The sequence below is a fragment of the Erpetoichthys calabaricus genome, chromosome 4 (genome assembly GCF_900747795.2).
Source record: "Erpetoichthys calabaricus chromosome 4, fErpCal1.3, whole genome shotgun sequence".
Lineage (NCBI taxonomy): Eukaryota > Metazoa > Chordata > Cladistia > Polypteriformes > Polypteridae > Erpetoichthys > Erpetoichthys calabaricus.
Window position 1 is genome coordinate 207,745,719 of NC_041397.2, and position 17,105 is coordinate 207,762,823.

General features: G+C 36.6%; 1 protein-coding gene across 1 annotated transcript in view; it reads right to left on the bottom strand.

Annotated features, from left to right (window-relative positions):
• Window positions 1–16,752, bottom strand: part of alcama (activated leukocyte cell adhesion molecule a) — a 111,866-nt gene extending 95,114 nt beyond the window's left edge. The window contains exon 1 of the mRNA XM_028800242.2: window positions 16,353–16,752. Within this exon, the coding sequence (XP_028656075.1) occupies window positions 16,353–16,410 (58 nt within the window). The 5' untranslated portion in view covers window positions 16,411–16,752. The remainder of the gene's footprint in view (window positions 1–16,352) is intronic.
• Between the last annotated feature and the right edge of the window lie 353 nt (window positions 16,753–17,105).

Here is a 17,105-nt window from a genome sequence, read left to right on the forward strand (position 1 = left end):
ATTTGAGCTCTCCATGTTCAGAATATGTTTGTTGACTTGTCAGTACTGAAACCTTCTTCCCAGGATAAACACTGACTGTAAAATTGAACACCTGTCCATATTACTAATGTTAAAAGTTTCTCATCAGAACATAGCCAAGTAAGCTAAATAGGTTCATATAGCTGCACCAACTGAAAAATATGCTGAGGCTATAATGAGAAATAAACTACACAATGTACACAAGGACAGATACAGTTCAAAAGAAAAACTATTCTACAGCTTCGGACAACCCAATACTGGAAAACAAATTTAAAATCATAAGAGTATGTGTTAAAGCAAATTAGAGACAGGTTTGAGTACCTCACTTATCTGTAGCTTTTAGGCTTTTTAAACTCAGTGTCACACTTTCTAAGTGTTTCATAAAACAAAACGCTAACACATTTCAATATGAATAAATCAATGCATTAGGCAAAATAAGTACATGTTGTTCTCTTTGAATGCTCTATTGTATTTACTAGTAACAATTAGTAACAATGTTTCTGTTCTTTCAGACAAGGAGGAAAAGCATGACAAACAAGAGATGGGTGTTGTACATTACCTCTTATTTAAACATAATAAAGTATAAAAAAGCAAACTATAAACTACTATACTGGATCTTAAAATACTAATTTAACTAACTATAGCTTCAATTTAGATTACCACTTAAGGTGAAAAAATATTTATCATAAATTAAGTAGTATTGAATACTGTATTTTCAAAGTACTACATATTTTACAAAATATTTTGAGACGCACTGTGTCTTTCATATCAAAGGATAAACAGACTTTCAATTCACAATCTGGTGGGCTCATCTCAGCACAAAACCAAAAAGGTTTGGCTGGTTATGCTCACTTGATTGGAACATTAGATTAGGCATGTACCTAAAACTTTACTGTTAATTAGGCAGAGTTGCCAGTGGAAATAAATATCCACTCATGTCTCAAACTAATGGTTTATTAGAAGAATAAAACTCTAACCCATTAAGATCAAATTACTTATATAGTAATTGTTTAACTTATTATTAGTATGCCAACATTTCTACTATGAAAATGACCAGTAAAATGTGAAGGTTTGAGATATACTGTATATGTTTTATTATTCAACCTTACTTTTGCAGCCGTTGTTTAAAAACAAACACTTCACCTCCTGGCACATCTATTTAAAAGAAGGGTGGTTGAAACTTTAAAATTAGAAACTTTTAAAATTAAATCAAAGATTCGTAAAAAGTGAAGGTATACACACAGCAACTTATCATTACTAAGTTAAAAAAAACAAAGTCTTTGTTATTTTACCTGCTTGCTTTTTCAAGTGAATTTCACTACTTTAACCAGCTTAAATTAAATGATGTACCTGAAATAAACATCACCTGATCTGTATAGCACACAAACATTAAACCACCACACAAATACATTCAGGAGGCATAAAATTAAGAGATAATAACCTTGGATATTAACAAGAATGAGAAATGAATGCTAACAAACACTCATCATCTATAAATGTTCTGCCTAATTTTGGAAAGTTCACCAAAATCACCAAGACTCACTTAGTGAAAACAGTGTTCCTGCGGGGTGTGACATCTGATCTGAAGCATGCAGCTTCAAAATTCCTATCTGACAGCAGCAAAACAAATGATAACAAAGGATAATGGGTGTTGCAAAGAACATAGCTTCCTCAATAATGGTTTGTCATGGATTCCATTAGTGACCCCTTAGTAGGTTTCTGCTAGAGATACTGTTCATTGCTCTCTAGGTTACAAATGCCTTGTAATATGCAATCCTTGAGCTTACAAGCCATACACCAAAACAGACCCTCAAAGGACAGAAGATCCCTCAATTGAAATATATGCAAAAATAATGTCCCAGACCTAAAGTATATTATGGTCTAACTGCCTTGGAGGTACAATTCTAAACAAAGTAAAATGTGGTCTTATTCCAGGAAAGCACATGCTTCCATTTGTGTCCCCACTACACAACCTAAAAAAGACTACTTCTAAATGTAAAAACAAAAAGCAATTCCTTCTCAAACCTATTTCTTTCAGGACTCACTTACCTACTAGAAAGATATCTGAAATGTTTTATATTAAAAACAAAAAATATCTAACATAGTGAATTTACTTAAACATGTTTTTCATTCTCCCAAGTTCGCTTAAAATGCTATTAAAATGCAAATACAACAAGTAAGGCAGAGTCTCAATCTCTATCTTGTATTATGATGTGAATGGTACTATATACTGTATTACAACTAAGTAAACAACCAAAAGTACTCCAATAAATGCTATAAAAATAGTTTTCACACTGAAGACCATTAACAATAAATGCACTGCACATACTATATACATAAGCAAAAATGAAATCAAAAGTGTAACATAAGGAAGCTGAAAGTAGGAATGGCATTCAATTAGAATCCTTATAAACTAACACTTCCACCTGTTCCAACAAGCACTCTTCCACACTGGCCAAGACAGCGTATTAATGTGAAGTGTCAGAACACTGTAAATGTACCAATTTTCTTTATCTCGTCACATTAAATTTTTGGAATAAAGATTACAACTTTATAGAAGTCTGTTTACTTATCAAGTAGCAAAAAATGACACCTCCTATCACATTATGTGGAAGAATTATGCAAAACAAACACCAGGGACCAGAAAGAATCAAAACAAAATTACTAGATAATTTTAATCATTACTCTTTAGGACAAAACCTTTTACCAAATTAGCTGCAACATTCCTTTCTTCAAAATATAAGCAGAAGGGATCTGCACACAATAATGCTGGAAATGCGCCTTCATTGTTGCTACAGCAAAAATACTTGAACAGTGGTGGGAATTAAATACCAAACCTGCTCTTCTTGTAGAACATTTGTTACTAGGTTTGTAACAGGTGAGAAACAATGTTTTTTCAACAGTCTACATTAATGATTTAATAAAGTCTCCAGATGGACATGAATAAAAATATGGTTTTAGGAGAGGGTCTGTTTGCATGCACTATGTAACTACCATTTTTCCTTTTCAAAGTAACCTACATTGGCTAACTGTAATCTAAATAATGCGGGTTCCAGACAAATTAACAAAGAAAGTAGTTAAACAAAAATACATCCAAAGAGCACCTTGACAACACAACATCATCTCCATCATAATATCTGTCAAAGCAAAAAAAAAAAAAACTTAGCAAAAAGAAAAAAAAAGTCAGAGAGAACATGAATGAAGGTGCCAGTACCGTGATTTTTACTAATAAGTCCAGTCTCTCTTTCTGCTTCTGGTTAAAAAATACACTGCTTATCTTAACACGCATTTGAAAGTACAGTAGAGTCTTGCTTATCTGACATTCTGTATTATTCGACATCCCACCGCAAAAAAAAAAAATGTAAAAAAAAACAAAAAAAAAAACGCATCAATTGGCAACAAGAACTGCAAGTTGCGAGCGTAGTCAATTTTTGTTGCTCCCGACTCTACTGCAGCTAATTACAGTGGAACCTCAGTTTGCGAGCATAATTCGTTCCGGAAACGTGCTCGCAGTCTAAAGCACTGGTATATCAAAGCGAATTTCCCCATAAGAAATAATGGAAACTCAGATGATTCATTCCACAGCCCAAAACTATTCCTATAAAAATGATTAATACAAAATATAAAGTAAAAATACATAAAACAAATTAACCTGCACTTTACCTTTGAAAAGAATCATGGCTGGTGTGAGCGAGTTTCTAAACTCTTGTTGGATTCCACCCAACGGGACGACACGCAGAAGAGCGTCCCAAAGCATATCGCAGTCTCCCAGCGCTGTAGCAGTTCGCCGTAAAAGCGAATCCGAAAAGATCGCGGACATGCTATAAGTGCCTGCCATCGATGGGTGATACAAGGAACATTATAAATGCGCAGGGTACAGTATTACTTGGCCACGGCCCTGTCTGACTGCTGTGTCTGTGTATAGGAGAGTGGCAGATCCCCGCGCTGTTGCTGTTTCAAGATCAGGGGTGGGCAAAGTCATTCCTGGAGGGCCACAGTGGCTGCAGGTTTTTGTTCCAACCTAGTTGCTTAATAAGAAGCACTTATTGCTCTAGAAACACTTCTGCTTCATTTTAGTTATCTCCCTCATTAAGATTTTGAACCCTTATTGCTTATTTAAGTCTTAAACAGCTGCATTCTCGGTTTTTAATTGCTCCTTATTAACAATAAGATGCAAATGGCAAAAGAAACCAGCAGTTATCCATTTTGCTTGTTACCCGTTATACCTGTGTGTATTTATTGTGCACGATTTGGTTTAATTAAATACTTGGAAGGAAAGAAGAGGAAAAAGTGAAGGATTGAGAATTACCCATCCGTTTTACACTTCAAAGTATTTGGATGATATCCTTAGAATGGAAAAAAAATCTAGGATATGAGAATGACTTGACATAGCAGAGTTAAAGCACTAACAAGCCATGAAATTTAATTATTATTGTTTTCTGGAACAAAAACCCGCAGCCACTGTGGCCCTCCAGGAATGACTTTGCCCACCCCTGTTCAAGATGAATAAAGCTGGTGTTGCTAAAGTATGGAGACTTAGCTTCGTGTTTTTGGGTGCAAGACAGGGACTCGCATGTCACAGAACAAACACGCACACACACACACAATGATGTAGTAAATATTATACGCTCGTACGGATGTTGTCTATGAGTGAAGGAGTTAAGGCTCTAGAAACTGCAATTAAATACATTGAGCAACAAGAAGAAGCTGCAGAAATCGACATAATGATGCTGCAAAGATGGCGAGACTTGGCAGTGAAGAAACGGCACTCGTCAGGAAAGCAGACTACGATCAAAAATTTCTTTAAATCATCACAGGACTGAACTTAAGTACAGTACATACTGTATTTAACTTCAGACATTTCTGTAACTAAGTCCATTTTTTCAGTTATTTTTTTCTGTTTTGTTGTAAAACATGATTATTAGGTTCCTAATGTGTAAAATTATAACACAATTTGATGTTTAATAGGCTTTTTCTTAACACCTCCCATTAATCTGACATTTTCGCTTATCCAACGTTCTGCCAGCCCGTTTATGTCGGATAAGCGAGACTCTACTATATAAAGACAAAAATGTAATTGCTTATGACTTTCATTGATATTTTCCCTTCAATTAAATTTTAAATTTAGAAATCTGGAATGCAGATTCTAATTTTCATTTGGCAGGCATGCACATTATGAAATGAGCTCTTTAAAATAAGATGTGCTTTAGGTTCTCTGCTTACAGCTTTTATCCCAGGTTGCTTCTGCAAACATTGACACAAAAAAACCCTAATCTAAGTTTTCCTTCATTTTGTTTGTACAATAATTTAAAGCCTCATTCAAATCAAAAAGCAAAATGACAAGTGTGCCTCATACAATGGTGCTGCTCATTCTCACAATAAAGTTGACATGCCATCATAAGTCAGTAATGCCCTCTGGAGAATCAGACTGGTAAGCAAGTACCAGGTTCTATATGCAACACAACTGGACACAATAAAGTTGATATGCCATCATGATCCAGTAAAATCATGCCTGTAGGAGATTCAAGGTGTACTCACACCAAGCATGTTTGTTCTGTACCATCCCCGAGTAGGACTGTCCCCATTCCTATTCCCCTGCTAGCCTGCAATCACACTGCGCTTTAATGATCTAGGCCTGGATAACGCTCTACACTCTTACAGATTTATACAGCATGCAGCACAGCGTTTTTCTGTTAATCATGGTGCACATACAAGAAGATTTTTTTGGGAATCAAATGACGTTAAGGGAGGAATATACAGCTTTTCTTGCCAACTACAATTCATGTAGGGTGAGAATAAAAACCCATTTTTAAATCAAATGGTACCGAATGAAATGACATTTCATCATTGATGTTCAGGCACGTTTAGCGATCACACTGTTCCCGAATCCTACTGAACCATGCCTGGACAGCCCACCTCACCTCTTCAACCTTTCAGGCTTTTAATCTCCTGTTCATTTTGGACTGTAGCATTTTATTCCCCCCCCCCAAAACATGTTTACATTAAAAAAAAAATCTTTAAAATAAAGAATGTCTCATTTCTTACCAATTACAATTTAGAAAGTAAATGCAAAGGTTTCTTGTTTGCAGAAAGGAGAGCGGGCATCACAGTATGATATACTGTATATCTCTGGTTGTTTATAGTTTCTTTTCTAACAAGTTTAGTTTAACCATGACCAACATTTCTGTGTTATCTGACAATCATTTTCAAATAAATTCCAAGATAATCTGCTGGGACTAATCACCAACCAAGGGCAACAACTAGACAGAGATAGTCTAGTCCATCTAGTCCATGGTCTAATATTAGCCAGATATCACTTGAGCTTTCAACAGGTATCTCAGTGTAAGACACAGCGTTTACCTGTTTACTGTTTTGTTTTTAATACATGAGTTTCAGAAAATGTTTATGTATTCACATTCACGAACTATGTTCAATAAGCAATTAAGGAAGCAATTGCCATTAACACAATAGTACTTACAAAACAATCTGTTGTTATACAAGCAATATTCATGATTGGAAGGGTTTTTGGGAAAGGTGTAATTCCTGTAAATATTTCGCTTATTTCAAACTAAACTTTCTCATTTTTATTTTGAGGCATTACCTGTCCAGCATAAAAAAAAATAACAGCTTAATAATTACAAGTTTATTCTGAGAATATGTTGGGGGGGGGGGGGGAAATCAACGCATCCAAAAAATGAACACGTCTTTTAAATGTGACTTATTCCAGTAAGTGCTTAATTTCAGACTGGTATTTCTGCCACAAAGGAACAGACTGTCATAAAAACCATAGTAAGTAGAACAAAACAGCCATAAAAAGTATTCAGGGGAAGCTTCTCTATTGTCCATATATTTCTGAATTAGTTGTGCTTTCTCCATACTTTTTTTTTTTGTTTTGTTTTAAATAGACACTTCTCAGGTTCATAACTTTGTCTGGCCCGAGGCAAAACACACACTCTGGAATGCTGGTCTCCAACCTTATTCATATCCTACACAAGTTTCAAGTATGATAAATAAAGAAAATGGTTTTAGCATTTTAATAGATAGGAGTTTGCCCACTTTCTAAACCATGCACCTTTTTTGATATGGCGTTAATTAACCACAAGTAAAATATATCTGAAAAACATTCAAATTCCTTTCTTCTCTCATCACTTTCAAAAAGTCCTATTTCAGGTGTATACTCTTTCTATGGTCTAAAGCCCCAACACCCACCCCCACCCTGCAACCCCACCAAAGTTAACAATAGCAGCACGATACTAAGAGGGGAGGCCGGCTAACCTAAGAACAATAGAAATCGTTTAAACACAAACAGTTGGACTTCCTGGTGAAAACAAAGCACCTGGAACCCAACAGGTTTTCCAAAAAAAAAAAAAAAAAACACAACATCTGCAATATTCGCCCATCCTCCACTGCTGTGCTCGACATACATTTCAATTAGGAGAAATCTGCATAACTATCCAACAAAAGAAAGTATGCTAAAGCATTCAGCAGTGCACTTTTTCTATCCCTAACTTACATATATCTACATATCTGCTGGTCTTTCTTTTGACAAGCAAGCAATACAATTGTAATTGATCCCTTGAGTTGTTAAAATAAAAAAAAAAAATAAAAAAAGAATGGAAGCAAATATTTTAAGTGCGTAATGCAACACAAAAAGTGAAGAAAAAAAATTAACACCGTAAAGAAAACGGTCAATGTTGTCTTTAAAGTCCTCAAGAAAAAGTAAAATAATTGCCATATAAGGCAACTCTCATCAGGGAGACTAAAGGTTACTAATAAGCACCTTGAGCATGGGAAAGGCACTATATAAATAAAATGTAATTATTATTAAGAACTCACTTGTTTCATTTTTGATGCCAGCCTTTGATTCAACAGCAGCAACAGATGTTCATGAGGTAGTGGGATGGAGGATGGATGAAGAAAAAAAAAATCTTCTTGGACTCACCATACTTCTAAATATGGGGAGTGGGTTGCAGTACAACCAATAACAAGAAAACAATCTCAAACAAGGTGAAGCTTTTAAGCTTCTGGAAACTGAAGATCACTAGCCATATTACTTTTATTTTAATGAAAGAATCTGATTGCTTAAGAATCGCATGCTATAAAATATTTTTTAAAGAAATACTCAAAAGTAAAAACCACTAACAAAAAAAAAAAAAAATTACAATGAAGAATGAACGACTTGCTCATGGTCATACTTGTACAATAAGTATGAAGTTCTGTGGTTTTATTTCTTACGGTACCTGACAGTAACACTTGCTGAAATAGGTACATTAGGACACTTCACTTAGCAAGGATCACAAAAATCCAAATGATTATTTACATTTAAATGGTCACTTTAAAAATAAATACCTAAAAAATAGAGAAGGGTGTGCCTTTAGTACTTAAATAAAAACACAAAGGTTACAGAAGTAAAATCTGAATGTACATTTATGACTGATGTATAGTTGTTTGGTGGAAACAGAGCTAGAATTAACACAATTTAAGCATCACCTAAACAGTATCACTAAATTTGGTGTAAAAATAGCCCTGCAGTAGGACAAGCCCAAAAAAAAAGACAATCCTGAAATCTTCTCTATGTCTATCCTTCCTATCAAGGAGCAAGTCCTGCTTTAACCCCATGTACACCTACAGAAGCAGCACTGTGAAAAACATGCACACACAAGAACACATCAGTATGGGTTGGTATCACCTACACTTACATCATTAACTGCTTACTTAAGTACTGTATATTTTTTCTACGGACTGTTTATGCTAAAGTATGAATGTAGTGAGAAGTCAAACAAAATGACACCTTTTATTGGCTAAATTTAAATTCTAGTTAGCCAATAAAAGGTGTAATTTTGCTTGACTTCTAGCTACATTCATAATGGCTAACACGGTACAACACCCTAGTGCTAAAGAATTAAAGTTTCTCAGCTCTCATGAAAAATTTTGAAAAGAATTAACACATTCAGATTAAAAAAATAATTAAAAATGGAGAAGTTTAGATTAAAGTGTTTGCTTTGTTCATAGTTGCCAAAGTAACTGAAAAGAGGCACGCACAGAACTGTTACTGAAAGGGTCACTGAAAAAGCAAAAACTGAGTGAAGCAGTAAAACAATGGGCTTGATACCTAATGGTGTATATACTGAAACAGATCAAAAGGTCATGTGAAAAAGTGTACCTTGAAGTATATTGATAATTATTAAGTGCTCTCTGTTGACTAAGCCATCTGAGACATTTTGAGACTAACATTAGCAATTGCCTTGGGCAGAAGGAATCCAATAGTTCAAACTATATGTTTAGAAGGTATCAAAAGTGAATAACCATGATAAAAAAATAACATTTAGAAGAGTCTTAAATCTCTCCCAAATAAATACTTTTTTTTTTTAAATTATTATTTAAAACATTAATCCCCATTCCTAGAAATTTGATTCTGTTCATCTGGACAAAGTTTTGTCCAGATGAACAGAATCAAATTTCTAGGATTTCCTTACCTGGATTATTGAGCATGCATCGAGACATTAATCCCCATTTTATTTACACAACTATGGTATTTTCAGCCTCTAAGAACTGAGACTTTTGAAAACACACTCCAGAACCACATAGTTTTGAAAATACAGCCTCATTGATGTAACAAGGACAGCGAAAATTCAGATTATTCAAAACGCAGACTCTAATCTGGCTTTGATTTGCTATTGCTTATTACAAAGCCCCTCCCTACTTAGATTGTGCTCATTACAATGTCTCATTCCCTAATTTGGCATCCTTTATGGAAGAAAACCGTATTCCAACACAGCGGGCATAGAAAGCAGACACTTGGTGATTGTTGTGTTGCTTACCTGTATGCATTTAAATTGTGTTTTGCACAGTTTGAATGCAGCATACATCCACAAAAGGCAAATAAATTTACTGGTTGCCACAGTTCTGTAATTAATCCCTTGGCAAGCACTACTACCATCCCTTTACAGATTTTTCCAATGACATGCATGTGCCCAATGAACACCTATGTCAAATGCTTTTTTGGACATTTTAGCGTGGACAGAGATCCTTTTGTAAATGATGCAAGAACACGAATATGGATGGAGATCACTTTTGTTTAAAAACATTGTTTTTAAATGAGAATTTAGTAGTGTGGAGATACCCTTGTTATACCAGCACAATGACCGGGGAGAAACAGGTTCTTCTCACAAACTCTAAACAATTGTTTCAGATAATACTGAATTTTGTACATTTCTTCTACAAACTCTTCTATACTTAACAGGGGATTTTATCCTGGTGTCCCTGATTCAATAGTGAGGCTGCTCCTGTCCCAGAAGTGAAAATAGGAAGACTGGTAAAATACTCCTTATGGCCAAACCACAAGCACGATTAAATCCATAGAAGGGGCTAAGAATCGAGAGAGAGAGAGAAATTAGGCCTGGATGATTTGAAGGAAGTGCTTGTGGAGGATATTGTGGTTGGTTGGTAGCCAAGTCACTCCCCCAGAAACAAATTAGATTGAGATGCATAAAGGTAGGCCCCATGTGGCAGTTGCACTCATGTTTTCTTTTCAAAGTAGCAGCTTGTTTTCTTCCAATGTTTATTCCTTCTTTTAACTGTTTGGTGCAGGTTAGCCACAAGATGGCTTAACAAACAAACCTGACATTACAAGGTTGTGAAAATAAACCCTAATCCAGTGTGTAGATTCTGTTAGCTGCATGTCCAGAGGGAAAAATGTCTCCAAAGGATACAATTACAATGAAAAGTCTCCAAAAATCCACATTTGCCACATGCTTGAGAGTTTGACCTTGAAGCAGTCTTTTTTTCTACCCCAGGTCTCTTTCAGTAATGTTCATTGAGCTCTATTTCATCCTCTTCTTATAACCCTCTAAACATCTGTCTACACCCAAAGTGAAGAAGGGAATCTTCACTGGATTCAAAAACCTGATACAGTACTCTTGTCTTTAATCCTGACTTTGGGTTTCTAATTTAATCTATGCTTGCCTACTAACCCATTGACTTAATTACCACCTGCAATTAAGACTTTAATGTTGTTTGAGCACTGTTCATTTATAGCTAATACTAACGTTTGCAAAGTCCTTTAAAAGTATATATATGCAACAAATTTACACTTATAAAATGTGCATACACGCAAATCCTACAGCAAAAACAAGCAATAGAAAAAAAATCTTTTTTTCTTGCATGATACCTTGCAATAATTTTGCCACTGCAATTTGTTTTCAAATAATTGCAAAAATTAATGTACACAATATAAAGCTTTCAAGGTTTATTCACACAAGTACTGTCTGTCCCTATTGGCCAATGCTAGATATATCAGAATTATTGTTGTATTGGTACTAAAATTTAGACTTCAGCAATGACTATAACTTTGGGACACCAGTAACGGTACCAAAAAGATTCTGAAGCAAACAACATAACTTCAAACTACACCTCTCTTCCTTACCCCAGCATTCCCAGTGTGCCTCGTCGTTGTCATCCCATAATACGCACTGCTTTACTTCATGATTGCACATTTCATGCCATCATCGAGGCAACAGATCTGTCACTATGAGGTCCGAATCACATCAAAGCAAGGGGGGGTGGGGCTGTCAGTCACCCCATGAACTCAAAATCATGACAACAACAGTTTTGAAACAATAAGGGGAAGCCCCAAATGCATCAAAGCCTGTGATTTCGGTAAGTCTCCAAAACTGATATTTTCCACCTATAAAACTTCCTAGTTTCGGGAAAAAGTGAGGGGAAGGGGTATTAAGAGAAAAGATCATGTTTACTTCTAGTACCGAAACTCCATACCATTTTAAAATTTGGGTTTTCGGATACTTTTTCAGCACCAGTATACCACACAAACAAATCAGAATCAGTTACTTTCAGGGTCTTCCAGTTTCAAACCAAATCAGTTGTGTGTTGTAGGTGTTGTATTCACATAAATTAGCCCAAAAATAATATTAGAACACAAATGTTATTTTTCATTTCACTAACTCAGTCATAAATGTCAAAGGACAAAAATAAAACACCAAAGTTTTCCAGGAATATGGGTGGTGGTAACACTCAGTACTTTACTAAGAAACCCATTTCCAAAGTAACATGTTTCCAAAGTAACATGTCTATGTTTAAATTTGAAACACCAACCATTCCACAATTTTCTTTAGAAAGTGCACGGAGAAGAATTAAATCAAGCTTCAAGAAAAAAAGACAGATGATGAAATTAAGCAATGTACAAAAGTAAATATTTGCCAAGTCATATGATAGCACTAATAATTATTCCTAAGGGCCCTTGTTTAACCTGAGGAAGCAATTTTTTTTAACTATTTAATTATTGTTATATTTTTATTATTATGTTTGTGCTAAACAATGCAAAGCTATAAAATGCTTAATAGTCACTTTAATATTAAGCTGTATTCATCATCTGGGTTTTCGGAGTGACTGGAAAATGTATGTGAAATATTTGGAAAGAGGTTGTAAGAATGGGGTAAAAAAAAAACAAAAAAAAACAAAATCACCACGCCTGGAAATTAGAAGGACTATTCCTGTATTACCAACTGTGTATTAACATAAAATTCTCATGGTCTTCTCTTGACAGCCTTACACAAGACTTAATATTGAATTGATAAGGTTTGCTGAAATAGGGACGGAAAATGCAACCTATCAAGAAAGAAATCCTAGAGCAGCAGCAGACACCGATTATCAAAAGTCAACATTATACCTTGGTCATTTGCATTTTTTACCTCAAAAAAGCTTGGACACAAACACCTTTTGCTACTTACTAAATGCATGGTATGCATGTATTTTATCTGTGAAATGTATTTAAGGTGAACATTTTACTACATTAAAAGGGTGCATCTTCTTCCATGAAATACTGTAAACCATGCTATTAACAAACCTTAAAAAAAAAAAAAAAACTTTCCAAATCTGGAGGAAAATTATACAGTGACAGAAATTAGACTGTCAAATAATTAATATTTTAATTAAACATTGTTATGCGACAACTCTGTTCACTTTTTATTAATTACAAAGACCAAAAAAATGCAAATGAATGTCAACCTAAATTAAATCGAAAAAATCCTCAAAACAATTTAACCCATTTTAGAGTAATGGTGGGCCAGAACTTACCCTGCCGCACTGGTCACAAGGCAAGAAAAAGCCCTGTACAGGACTCCAGTCAATTGCTGGGCCCAGGCTTGTACTCAACCACAATCACAGTAGGGGCCAATTCATAACCTCCAATCAAACCAACTGGACAACTTTGGGAATGTGGGAGGGAAACCCACATGGACATTGGGAAAACATTCAAAATCCACATGAACCACCAGGTATGAGATTCAATATCAGGACACTAGATCCAAGAAACAATAATGCCATACAACCCCCTTCCCCCAACCACACACACTGTAAATAATTCAACATCAATAATTAATTGCATCTTCTCCTACTTCACATAGAATCCAAGCGACTATGACAATATATGAAGTCAAAATTAAACAAGCTGAAGGCATACCCTGCATGAACCATCTCTTTGAACTAATTTCTGCATTGTCTTCTTTCTGATACAATACCCACAAATATCTTCACACATACGGGCAACTACTGAAGCTAAAATGTCACTTTTCCGTATGCTGCACCCAAACTTAAACCACTATTACATACTAGAAAATTATACAAAAATTAGTTGCTTTTATAAATATATAACTATGACAAAAAACAAACAACTGGGCATGGCTGAAACTTTAGATGGAGAGGAATGCAGTTGGTATTGCCACATTATTCTCCTTCAGGCATGGATCCATGCCTATCGGAGGAAAGTTTAGAGACAATAAAAGCTTAAACCCTGTCATTACGGAAGACAAGCCGATAAACCCAGACACACTGGATTCTGTTAACTCTAAACTTTAGTATAAAAGGTATAATTTAAAAGGCAAGTTTAACAGCTTTTTGTATATTTCAATTATTTCACCACTGCAACACAACTATCTTTGTTATGTGCACAAAGCTGACAAACTGCTGGAGGTCTGAAAGTCCAGTGAATTATATTGAGCGTTAAAATGAAACGGACACAAAGTATGTTTACAATAATTTAAACTACTCACATGCTTAAACGATTTAAAATGCTAATTAAATTGAATTAGACACACATTCAAAGAAATATTTGGGACAGAATCACTACATCCTCGGATACACCGCAATAAAAATTAAGACATACAAGGATATAAAGCATTCATTATTAACAATTCAATTGGAAAATATTGCCTTACAATCCCAGGGGTCCGCATTTAAAATAAGGGTAAACAGACTTTATCTCCTCCACTCTTGCTACAGAGTCTATCCCAACAATGCACCCTCTGTAATTTGAAACAAAGGGGCCATGCTTACTAATGCAGTTGGGTCACTGGCGAGTGAAGCACTCAAAAGATTATCACTACATCAAATTTAAACAAGTGAACATCGTTCACTTCGTCCATAACGTCACAAAAAACAACTGCAGACCCTTAAATATAAGAAAATCCTCTCTCTCATTACCACGCCTAAGTACCCATATTTCGCATTTTATTTTGTTGACCCCCGTAGGTACACAATAAAGGGGGTTGTAAACGAATCAAGAGGTGGTTCCTAAGAGACCATCTATTCATGCGTTCCTTTTCCTGTAAATTTAAACAGGTGGGTTTGACTTTCCGGCGTCAGGACCGACCTAAAACGTTTTAGCTAACAAACAGACTTCGTAATCCTCACTGCTTCATGGATTATTGATGCTACTGATTCATCCGTACAATACACGGTCTACCCCGAAGCATTTCGCTGCGACTCCCACAAGCCTTGAAGACGCTATATGAAAGAGTGCGCGCAATCACGTTTCAACAGTTCATCTATCTTCTACCGTCTGACAGTCATTAAAATTAACAGCTGCTGCCGCCACAAACAACCCCCAACTCCACCCCAAAAGAGCACACCGCATTAAGAAAAAAACATCAAACCTAAGCGCGCAACATCCCCGTGAACACTAGCTGATTAAAAAAGAAAGGCGAGCTTAAGACCAAAGCATAACCACACATCTGTCTCCTGAACTTCTAAGCGCAGCTTTTAAAAACAAGGGGCTTTTAAACTTTATCAAAGAAGGCAGGCTTTTTTTCTGGCGCCTGGGATTTTCTATATTATTCTGAATGGGAAGGTTTTTTTCTTTCTCTTTGCTTTCAGTGCTTTGATACTTTAGTATGCACATAGTAATTAACAGAAAAACAACACGTTCAGCATTAATGGGAATAACGACTGTCCCAACGAAACAACGATCCGATCGGGCGCAGAACACACCTAATGGACGCATATAAGTTCGGCGGCCCTGGTCTACATTTTAAACTATTAAAACAACTGTGTATCCACTTGCACGGAGTACTGGCAGTATCGATTCCACTTATCCATCTTTGTTGGATATATGCATAGTGAATACTAGCGCAAAACCTTTTGGCAATATTATCAAGAAAAAATATCTAGGAATGAATTAACCTGGTTCTTTTGCCAATACTACACGTATAGATCGCGGCAGGATTTTCTGCACTTAGAGGCGACATACAAAAAATAGTCTTGATTCAAATGCATATAGCATTCATTCGCAGTACCCGCATCAGCCAACAAACTTATTTTTCTCCCCTTTTCGCCTCCTTAATTTGGACTGTCGCCAAACCTGCTTCGCGACATTACAAGCCAGCGTCTCCACTCCTATTAGCACGTCCCCCTTGTCTTTAAGCAGATGGTCTTAAATCTATCGGTGATGAATCTTTAATTCTCGGTGCGGAGAAAGCAATTTGCAAGTTAGCACGGGAGCGCGCGAGGAAGGGGGTGGTCTGCAATCTCAACGGCGACGAGTCACTGCCTGCCGCCGCAGGGATAGTCACCACTCCGTTCTGCGCTTCCTGGGACTTAACGCACTTCACCCCACCTCCTAAACAAAATGTGCGATAGCCCGTAGGTGAACCGCGCAGATCAGTGCCAGAAAGAAACCTGATGTGTTAAGTCCACGAGGCGGCACAACACGATCGCTTATAGCCGAGGGTGAAAGGTGACGTTTCGCATAAAACACGCTGAAAAACGAGGAACTGATCTCCGAGTCAGATGATGAGACTTTTTTTTACATACTTGAATCATCCAGTCACACATCACCAAACCGAAAGTAAAAAAGAGAAAAGTAATCTCGACCCAAACTTAACCCCCATAAAACCCCGTTGTTTCACGGTCAGTGGTCTCCAGGATTCGGCTTCTCACTGTTCTATTTTAATAGACTCAGACGCCGCGATCGTGAAATTCTCAGTCCGCAAACCTCCACCGATTTCATAAAGTGAAATAATGAACTTTGTGGGGAAACTTACCTCTCAACACCGGTAACAGCAAGACGCACAAGCGAAAGCAGAGACCCCGGGCATCCATTCTTATCGTAGGTCGGCTTTTGTTTTCCTTTGCCTTCCTTCCCCCACGAATCAGCTACCTGTAGTGAACTGTAAGGTTTCGCCGCGTTGCCCGGGAAAACTCGGCAATTTTTCTAAAAAGTTTTGTCGGTCCTCTTTTGATTCTTTCTTCGACCTGGATGTCTGCTTTTAACCAGCCTTCAATACTAAATCACACAGATTTGTTCCGAAAGAAAAAAAAGTAGTCGAACACTGCGGATTTTTCCCTAGACTCCGAAACAAGGCTCCAAGAAGGGTAAGCGCGGGTGCTGCTCAGCAGGTGGATGCGTCCGCTAGGCATGCAGCGCCAGCAATGACAAGTGCGGGAAGCGCGCTCCGCCTTTCTACACCCCACCCAGACAGCCTGGAAAACTCCCACCAGCTCTCTGGGGACTCGGCGGCGGCGGCGCGCACGCTGCTAACTTTACTCAAGTGGGATGTCAGGTGACAAACGCTCGGACAGCGCCTCAAACACATCATTGTTCTGCTTCGCTTCACGCTAATTTATGAATGTTCTTGTGTTTTCCCCTATTACAGGCGTAGTTGGTGAACATTTTTCCTGTTACAGTGACATCATGATTCAGCCTGTGAATTTAACTACAGCTAGACAAGATAAACCGATATATGTGTTACCTGGTATATTTTTTATAGTTTTAAATATTAAACCTGTTTTTATTG